The 10,945-nt window shown below is 36.1% G+C and overlaps 1 protein-coding gene across 1 annotated transcript; it reads left to right on the forward strand.

Moving 5' to 3' along the window:
* The first annotated feature begins 6,714 nt into the window (after positions 1–6,714).
* On the forward strand, positions 6,715–10,235 carry LOC127078924 (oxysterol-binding protein-related protein 1B). Its single transcript, XM_051019339.1, has 10 exons — positions 6,715–7,208; positions 7,309–7,671; positions 7,766–7,862; positions 8,063–8,493; positions 8,633–8,788; positions 8,874–9,041; positions 9,127–9,267; positions 9,522–9,752; positions 9,838–9,951; positions 10,027–10,235. Exons 1-10 carry the CDS (start codon positions 6,762–6,764, stop codon positions 10,207–10,209), a joined length of 2,331 nt encoding a protein of 776 aa, XP_050875296.1. The 5' UTR covers positions 6,715–6,761; the 3' UTR covers positions 10,210–10,235.
* Positions 10,236–10,945: the final 710 nt, after the last annotated feature.

Here is a 10,945-nt window from a genome sequence, read left to right on the forward strand (position 1 = left end):
CAATCGATTGTCGAGAGAGTACGAGAATGAGGTATCAGAATTCGTTAAGTTTGCCGTTGCGCACGCCGAAGACCCTAGTAGAATGATATGTCCTTGCTTGGGTTGTTGTTATGGGAAACGGGTTGACGCAGTTCAGTTGACATCGCATCTAATGAGGCATGGAATTGATCGAAGTTATACATGTTGGAATTTGCATGGTGAGAAAAGTAACGAGAATGTTGAACCGGGGGATAGTACGACCTATGCCTCAAACTATAGTGGCGCAGATACATACGATTGTGATCGAGTTGAAGAGATTGCAGAAGCACTTGAAAGAGATCTTAAGGATTGTCCCGAAATGTTTGAGAGGTTGGTAAGTGATGCAGAGAAACCTTCGTATGATGGTTGCACTAAATTCACAAGATTGTCTGCGGTATTAAAGTTGTACAACTTAAAGGCGGGCAATGGATGGTCGGATAAAAGTTTCACAGAGTTATTAGCCCTTTTGAAAGATATGCTTCCTGAGGATAATGTTCTTCCCAATCGAACATATGAGACCAAAAAGATGTTGTGCTCTATTGGCATGAGCTATGATAAGATACATGCATGTCCAAACGATTGCGTTTTGTTTCGAAATGAGTATGCATCGTTAAATGAGTGTCCTAAATACGGTGTCTCGCGATATAAGAACAAGTTGTCTCCAGCAAAAGTCTTGTGGTATTTTCCTGTTATTCCGAGATTTAGACGCATGTTTCGTAGTGAAACCGATTCAAGACACTTGACCTGGCATGCAGATGAAAGAATTATAGATGGAAAGTATCGACATCCGGCAGATTCACCACAGTGGTTGAAAATTGATAATGATTATCCTGAATTTGGAGAAGAATCAAGAAACCTTCGCTTGGCATTATCTACTGATGGAATGAACCCACACGGTATCCAGAGTATCTCACACAGTACATGGCCTGTGATTATTATGATTTATAACCTACCTCCATGGCTATGTATGAAGCGTAAGTACATGATGTTGTCTATGTTGATTTCTGGACCTAAACAACCAGGGAATGACATAGACGTGTACTTGAAGCCCTTAATCGAAGATTTAAAGATTTTGTGGGAGACCGGTGTGGAGGTTTATGATGGATATAGGAAAGAAAGTTTCAACTTGAGGGCGATGTTGTTTGGCACAATTAATGATTTTCCAGCATACGGAAATCTATCAGGGTATAGCATAAAAGGTCAATGTGCGTGTCCTATTTGTGAAGATAAAACAGATTGGAAGCGCTTGGAGTTTGGTCAGAAGAATGTCTTTCTCGGTCATCGGAGATTCTTAAATTCAAATCATCACTACCGTGGATGGAGAAAGGCGTTCAATGGAGAGACAGAACAAGGCAGAGCTCCACCTATATTGACGGGTGATCAAATTTTTGAAAAGGTGAAATATTTGGATACTCAGTTTGGCAAGCCTTTTGCCCACACACTTGTCAAAAGTGGGTGGAAGAAGAGGTCAGTTTTTTTTGAATTGCCGTATTGGAAGTCCTTGTATGTGAGACATTTTCTTGATGTTATGCATATTGAAAAAAATGTATTTGAAAGTGTTATTGGCACGTTACTCAATATACAAGGAAAGTCTAAGGATGGCCTTAAGGCAAGAAAGGACTTGATAGCGATGGGAATAAGAACTGAATTAGGACCCTTGAAGAAAGGAAAACGAACATATCTACCTGCTGCTGCTTATACTCTATCTAGAAAGGAGAAAAAAACATTGTGTAAGTTTCTAAGTGAAGTTAAAGTTCCAGAAGGGTACTCTTCAGATATTAGAAGACTTGTGTCTATGAAAGACCTCAAGTTAAAGAGTTTAAAGACCCATGATTGCCATGTTATAATGGAACATTTTCTTCCAATAGGTATACGTTCTATTCTTCCAGAAAAAGTAAGAAGCTCTATAACTAAGTTGTGTTCTTTCTTCAAGTCAATTTGCAGTAAGGTGATCAATCCTGCGATCTTACCAATGTTGCAAAAAGAAATCGTTATTACTTTGTGTGAGCTTGAAATGTTTTTTCCTCCATCATTTTTTGACATAATGGTACATCTAGTTGTTCATCTTGTGAAAGAGACACAATTGTGTGGACCAACTTATATGAGATGGATGTACCCTGTTGAACGTTATATGAAAATATTAAAAGGGTACGTGAAGAACCGAAGTCGACCAGAAGGTTGTATGGTTGAAAGATACATTGTTGAAGAAGCGATTGAGTTTTGTACTGAATATTTGTCTAATGTTCAGTCAATCGGACTCCCCAAGTCTCAGCTTGTCGAAAAGAAAGAAGGAAAAAATCTAATTGGAAATAAAATCGTGGCAGTATCAAGGGTCGAACGGGATCAAGTGCATTTGTATGTTCTGCACAATGAGAATGAGGTTGAGCCGTATGTTGAAATTCACAAGGATGTTCTCCGAGGTTTAAATCCCAATAGAAATGAAAATTGGATAGTACGAGAGCACAATCGATGTTTTATACCTTGGTTTAAGGATCATATTTATTCAAAGTATTATTCAGATCCCGCTTCAATAACAGAAAGGTTGAGATGCTTAGCATATGGTCCAAGTTTCCATGTTTTTTCTTATAGCGCATACGCGATTAATGGATACACATTTTATACCAAAGAACAAGATGATAAAAGTACTATGCAGAATAGTGGTGTCACCGTGGTAGCTGAAGCAATGCACATATCAAGTGTGAAGGACTTAAACCCCAAATTTGCAAATCTGTCGTATTTTGGTGTTATCGAGCGCATTTGGGTGTTTGATTATGAGAAGTTTCAGATTCCTATATTTGGTTGCAAGTGGGTTGAAAATAATAACGGCATTCGAATGGATAAGTCAGGATTTTTGCAAGTGGATCTTAATAGGGTGGGATACAAAGATGAGTCTTTTATTCTAGCCTCTCAAGCTAGACAAGTGTTCTATGTCAATGATCCGAAAAGTACGAAATGGTATATAGTTCTTTTTTCCAACAAAGTAATTGATGAAAACACTGGAGATCAAGGTGATATTGATGTTGAGATTGAATCGTTTACCAGAAATGATCAAGATGAGAATATTATATCAAATGATTCATATATTAGAAATGATCATAATGAGGGTATTTGGATCAATCCAACCGTCCGTGTTGTTAAGAGACATGTAGAACATATTCCAACCAAGAAAAGAAAGAGAACTTAGTGAAAAAGGTACAGGTCAAATGATTTTAATTGTTTTCTTTATTACAGGTAAAATGACTTTTATGATTTTAATTGTTTTTACATTTGTCATCTGATTTTAATTGTTTTCTTTATTACAGGTAAAATGGCTATTATGAAGTCAATCATTCGTGCAAGGGGCAAGGGATACTCGAAAGTATCAATTGATATTTGTTTAGATGGAGATGTTCCATTGTCGTCAAGCCTCATTCACGTAGATGATGATGCTGGATATTTGAAAGTATCCCTCTACGACAATGGAACATGTCCATATAAACAAATATCAATTCTATCTTCAAAAGATAAGAGACCAAAAATATAAGGGGATTACGCAGCAAATCGAGTCAGTTGCATAAAAAAAAAGAAGGTATAAACACAATTATATGATATTTATGCATAGAAAATGTTAATTCTTGATCTTATACATCACCTAACTAATTTTATGATATTTTAGGTTCATGCTATTGATATTGAACAAAAAGAGGTTGTTGCTAAGAAGACTGCTGCTAGCAAAAAAAACATACATCTCAGAGATGCTTTTGCTACTTAGTTTTATTTCTTTTTAAGTTATGAATTGGTTGTATATTTAGAATCTTTAGAAGTTAAACGATTATATATCAGTGGATTGTTGTATATGTATGGATTGTTGTATATAAGGCTTGTTGAATGCAATGTGTGAAAAAGGGCTTCAAATTATACAGTTTTGGGTGTACTGCTTCAATATACAGGTTGTCTAAAATAAATAAAAAAATATAGCGCTTTTTAAAAAAAAAAATTTAAATAACCACCCACTTTAGAGGGCGCTTCCCAAAATAAGCGTCCTCTAAACCCTTTAAATTTCCACTTTAGAGGGCGCTTTCCAGTAAAAGCGCCCTCTAAACCCTTAAAAGTTTCCACTTTAGAGGGCGCTTTCCAGTAAAAGCGCCCTCTAAACCCTTAAATGTTTCCACTTTAGAGGGCGCTTTCTTTAAAAAGCGCCCTCTAAAGTGGCCCTTAAAGGGCTTAAAGAGCCACTTTAGACAGCGCTTTCACCAGGAAAAAAAGCGCTGTCTTTACCTATGCCAGCGCCAGATTAGAGGGCGCTTTAAAGCGCTGTTATAGGCCAAAAAAAGCGCCCTCTTTTCCCTTATTTGGCGTAGTGATTTCTTAGGAACTCGTACTCCTAAAACACCACCTGCCCTATTTTTATGAAGGGATCCATTTACTGTTATGCTTCTTTTTCTTTGACAACAGATTTTGCTTCTACTAAATCTCCAAGCTTGTGATGCTTGTTTTACTGAGCTCTGCTTTTGATGCCCCAAAGTTTTTCAAACAAATGTTGATCCAAAGACAAATTCCATTGCATTCTTGATGATTTTTGATGATTCATCTTTGAAATGGAAACTGGACCATTCTTTGCCAAGGAGGGCACTTATAGATAAATCAGGCACCATTTTAATTACGTAGAGACACGACAAAAAAATGTCAATAGTATTCCATTAGCGTTTATGATATTTTGGACCTTGTATTATATTTCACATATTGGAATAATAAATGGGTCAGTACAATCTATGACTATGCTATGATGCTACCAATTGAAAAAAAGTAAGTGTATAATCTACTTCCTATCTTGTATATGTGTCTGATAATGACCACAGTTCATGAGTTCCTTAGAGATAAAGCTAGTTAGCTTTGAAATATATCTATGAGTGGGTACAAAGTGTGTTGAACAATTAGTGTAGATACTATGTAAGAATAATTATTTGAATTAAACACTAAAAAAATAATTTTTATTTATTTATTTATTTTAAAATTGAAATAAATATTGAAAATGTAAGTTTAATTATATTTTGATATAAGGTAAAAATGCAAAAAGATGCAAAAATACAAATGAATTTTGAATCAATTATATACAAATCAGTAACAAAAGTCAACTAAGTCAAACTTTGATTTTTATTCCAAATGGTGTTGATAGATGATAATGATACATGTGATGAATACAAAGTGCAGATGAAATGATTGATCTAGATAAACAATTGGCATGAATATGCAAAAGAATGATTGATTATGTATGCAGAGGGATGTAGCAGTAAGCCATATAAAATTGAAAGAAGTAGGGCAAATTTTGGGGTATGACACGTATTATAACCATAATAAAAGAATAAAAAAGAGGGAGAGAGAGTAAATAAGAGAAACAATATTCGAGGTTTGCTTGTAGAAAACGATTGACAGAGGGTGCATAGGAAAACTAGGAAGCAATCTTGAAAGAAAAAGAGAGATCACAAGTTAGGTAAAGGAGTAAAGAATGAATGAGTCTTTTTATGAAAGTGAGTTTACAACGGTCAAGAAGCTATATCGAGCTAATATCATGATGACAAATTAGATTTTCCATAAAAATCATCATGGTAAGGAAAGAGAAAATAATGGTCATTATGGCTCTTTTAAAAACCACTGTCGCATGGTAACTTACCGAATAGGTGAGCGGTTTGAGGAAGAAGGAATTCCAGAACTGTTCTGCCCGAACACTTCAATTTGTTGAATCTCGTGATCGGGGGACTTATGTACATCTCAAAATTTCCAAGACCGAGTTGTTGAGGCCAAGTAGGGAAGAACAAATATGCTAAGCTGCATAAACATGAGCAAGCTGGATCCTAGACAAGGGAAGTATGGTTATATGGCATGAGCAAGTCGATCTCAGTCCCATAAGAACACTGGTAGACGACATGATCAGACCAGACCCGGTTTCTTGAAAGGTGTTAGAAGACGACATGAACAATCACCTACGGCAGTTACAACTCCATGATTGCATGGGGTTACACAAAATGATGGATGAGACGTTAAATCAGAGGTAGAGGACAACAAACGTTATCAAAGATCACTTAAACTCAAGATCTGAAGGGACATTCCTTAAATGACCCTTGGTGGCATGACAAGTATAAAATGGGCTTCCCAACGAGGAAGAAGTACATACACTAATACCCCATACAGACAAGACGATTGTGATCTCACCTGACTCGTCTCAGGGAGATTAACCAAATAGTGTTTATCAAGAACAAATAGGATCCTAGAAGAATTCATGGCATTCTTCTTTTTCAAGTAATCTAGTAGTTAAAATTTCTCCGATTAAAAGTGAATAAGTGGGATGTCACGAGTTCAAACTCGCACCTCTATAGTCAGATGTACTAACACATCTATCAATTTTAAAATTAGATATAATAACACACAACTATCAACTGAGTTGACTTAACGATTCATGACATTATTTTATTCTTTTTAAAATTGCATAAAATCTCATTAGATTGATAAGTGAACCTACAAAACTACTATAAAGATCGGTGAATGTTATCTTAATCATCACAAACAAAAATAACATAAAAAAATAGATACAAAGAAAAAGAAAAAATAGTGCGATTTTCACTACAAACCACTCTTCTTGCATGGTTTATGGCCGCTAAGAAAGCTCCTCCAATCACAACAACAATAGGAACACAAAAATGCTAAGCAAAAAACAAGTTTATGCAAATCCATATTCTCATCCCATTACATCACCCAATATTCCCCCCATGAGTTCCTTTCGCAACCCACAAAGAGACGACGAGCCCGGTTCATCCTCAAAGAACCAAATGGGACCAAACTTCCGCTCCCTCTCCACCTGCAACCGAACCGGCCGCACCTCCTCGTCAACCCGCGCAGTTCAACGATCCGCCTCCGCTAGATTGGCTTGTAAAAACTCCTCACGTGAGGTCATGCTTAATGATATCGTCGGTGACGGAATCTCCGGTATCTTGTATAAGTGGGTAAACTACGGTAGAGGGTGGAGGCCGAGGTGGTTTATCCTCCATGACGGTGTTTTATCTTATTACAAAATCCATGGTCCTGATAAACTTATTCTTAACCGCGACGTCGAAAAACGATCAAAAGTGATCGGGGACGAGTCCCTCCGTCGCATCGCTAGCCACCGTCACTGTCCCTCCCGTCGTCAAAATCCTGTCAGTGAAATCCACCTCATGGTCTCTCACTCTTTCCCTCAAACATATTTAGCTTATATATAATTCAGATACGTTAATTATTCAATGAATTTAACTTATCGTAATCGCATGCATGGAGTAGGTGTGTTCGGTGCGTGAAAACAAGTCAGATGAAAGGAGGTTTTGCATATGCACGGGGACGAAGAAGAGAATACATTTAAGAGCGGAGAGTAAAGAAGATAGAACAATGTGGATGGAAGCAATGATGACAGTGAAAAACATGTATCCTCGATTACCTGCCACAACCGATATCATGTCTCCTTCGGCTTCTGTCGTGATTTCGACCGACAAATTGAGACAACGGCTTCTGCAAGAAGGTGTTAATGAAGTTTCTATCCGTGAATGTGAAGATATCATGAGAACGGAGTTGTTTCAATTGCATACATACATTCTTGCCCTTAAAAAGAAACAGATACTACTCACAGACACACTTCGGAATTTAGAAGTATTAACCTTCATTCATTTCTCTTAAATGTAATGTAAATTGTTCTATAGTAGTGTAATGATCGATGCTAATTTGTTAAATTTGATTGTTTTAGACAGAGAAGGTTGATTTGGAGAACACACTTGTTGACGACCAGAGACAAACTAAAGATGAAGTGGATTCATATCTCTCATCACATGAACATTATAGTGGTAAGTCCATCTTTGAGGGTGTACAAGATGGGTATTACACAGGTTTGCATAATAGATTTGTTTCGTCTATTTGTTTCGTCAGGGTTGAACCATAGCTAACCAACACGGCCTCTAAGAACTTGAGATGGCCACACCATGTTAATTTTTCATGTTTGTCTATAGTTGTACTCATCTGTTTTTGTGATTTGATTATAATTTAGATGGAAGTGGAAGTGAATATTCTGATGAGCACGATAGGGACGATAACACAGATGACGAGAACGATGCATTCTTCGATACATATGAAATTCTTGCAACAAGTTCATTTAAAAGTAATGGATCATCTGATCATTTGAGATCCAACCATGAACCTGAATATGAGGAGGCATCTAGTCCAACAGGAAAATGTGATTCTAAACCGCCTATTGGATCCAACTATCCTTATATCGAGCGACGAAAGAAGTTACCTGATCCCGTTGAGAAAGAAACTGGAGTTAGTTTATGGTCAATAATAAAAGACAATATTGGAAAAGATCTTACAAAAGTTTGTCTTCCAGTTTATTTTAATGAGCCAATCTCTTCATTACAGAAATGTTTTGAAGATTTGGAGTACTCACACCTTCTAGATCAAGCTTATGAATGTGGTAAAATGGTTAGTTATTCAATATGTCTGGTCTATATATTGTTCAGATACATTAGTTATTCGCAGATAAAGTAGCATATAAAATCACTAATTTTGGTAAACTATTGTTGAGAATTGTTTTGTAATATATCTCTCATATTTTGCACAGGGTGACAATCTAATGAGGATACTGTATGTGGCTGCATTTGCAGTTTCAGGGTATGCAAACACTACTGGTAGAAGTTGTAAACCATTTAATCCATTATTGGGTGAAACATATGAAGCTGATTATCCAGATAAAGGCATAAGATTTATATCTGAGAAGGTACAATCATGTACTATCATTTTATTCATGAAAAACTGCACATGCACATGCTATTTGCATGAATCTTACCATTCATTTTGTTTAGGTGAGTCATCATCCTATGATTGTCGCATGTCATTGCGAAGGTCATGGTTGGAAATTTTGGGGCGATAGCAATTTAAAAAGTAAATTTTGGGGTCGTTCGATTCAGCTCGATCCTATTGGTTATTTAACCATCGAGTTTGATGACGGAGAAGTCTTTTATTGGAGCAAGGTATAGTTTTGTTTCGAATTACAAGTATTTAACAACAATCTCCTAAATTTTTTTGATTAGATAACTGATTAATATTCATCGTCAGGTAACAACATCCATTTATAACCTAATTTTAGGAAAACTCTATTGCGATCATTATGGTACAATGAACATACAGGGGAATCGCGAGTATTCGTGTAAGGTCAAATTCAAAGAGCAATCAATCATTGATAGAAATCCTCACCAGGTACCTTTTCTAACTTTATCTTGTCAAAATTATTACTTCGTTATTTTTTAAACAAATTGAAACGACAAAGGTTGAATCTCAGAATCTCAGAATATTTGCATGCTATGAGATGTGCGACATTGTAAATATTGTGACATTTTAAATTAGACTACATAAACATAAGGTTATAATATGAAATGAATGGTTGATTATATTGTGCAAAGTTGATGAACATGCTATGTAACATATGATATGCAACTTAAGTTTTGTGGTAGGTTCAAGGCATAGTTGAAGATAAGAATGGAAAAACAGCAGCAACTATATTTGGGAAGTGGGATGAGAGTTTGCATTACGTAATTGGAGCATATTCTGGAAAAGGAAAAAGGTCCAATGTGTCATCGAAACCGCAAATGTTGTGGAAGAGAAACCAATTACCAGAGCAACAAACAAGATACAACTTTACCGAATTTGCGCTTACATTAAATGAAATCACAGCTGGTCTAAAGGTAATTTGCTTCAACATTTGAATCAAAAAAATTCTTAATGTGATTATATAGTATTGTTGATGAGATTTGGAGAACCTACCAACAGGAGAAGTTGCCACCAACAGATTCAAGGCTAAGACCTGATCAAAGATGTTTGGAGAATGGAGAATATGGAATGGCCAATTCCGAGAAGCTGAGGTTGGAACAAAGACAAAGACAGGTAAACATTATAGTTGAAAATTTGTTAGAAATATTGCATGATGTTGGTTAATATTATGGTGAAATGATTTTTCAGGCGAGGAACATGCAGGAGACAGGTTGGAGACCAAAGTGGTTTGCTAAGGAAAAAAACAGTAAGAGTTATCGTTATGTTGGTGGATATTGGGAGACTAGAGAAAAGGGAACATGGGACAATTGTGTTGATATTTTTGGCCAAATCTCAGTTGATGCTGATCAAGAATTTAACTCAACTGCATAATTTTTTTCTATGGTTACATATTCATAACCATATTTGTTATCATTATTTATGTGTAGTTGAATTTGTATGAACATGTATGTTCAAGAATTATCACTATGTAATGTATATATGTATATAATAGACAGATATTTTGTGTTTTATTAATTGTTCCTTCCTATATGTTTGTTAAAATACAGCATTTTCATGCTTTATTTCTCGGGGGTGTTAATACAAAAGTGGTAAATTTTGATTATTGTAGTGAGCTCACAACATTGTTGCCCAAAAATTAAGGATAAGTGAACATTTTTGGAGAAGCATAAACATTAAATTGACTCTCTATATCTTTAAGAAATTTTGTTGCCATTTTTATAAGTTGTGTTTTTTACCTGCATTTTATATTTTATATCAGATTTAAAAAAAAACTTGCATTTTTATCGGTATTTTTAAAATGTCTGATAAAACTCATAGGTAGAGGAGGTATAACTGATGGACGGACAAGAGGTCGAGATCTTGCCGATAGTCACGCACACCCTGCACTATCTGGGGTAGAGGAGGTATAACTGATGGACGGACAAGAGATCTTGCTAATGAGCCCGATGTTATGGTTGTTGACGACATCGAAACAACAACTCAAGAGGCGAAGGGTTAGGATGACAAGAAGGTTGTGGCTGAGACAGAGGTGACCCATCATAATGTGACGGAGGATCCAACTAATACGATGGTGGTGACACTTCCGGATGATACAAATGTGACTGTG

This window comes from Lathyrus oleraceus, chromosome 5 (assembly GCF_024323335.1).
Source record: "Lathyrus oleraceus cultivar Zhongwan6 chromosome 5, CAAS_Psat_ZW6_1.0, whole genome shotgun sequence".
NCBI classification, from domain to species: Eukaryota; Viridiplantae; Streptophyta; class Magnoliopsida; order Fabales; family Fabaceae; genus Lathyrus; species Lathyrus oleraceus.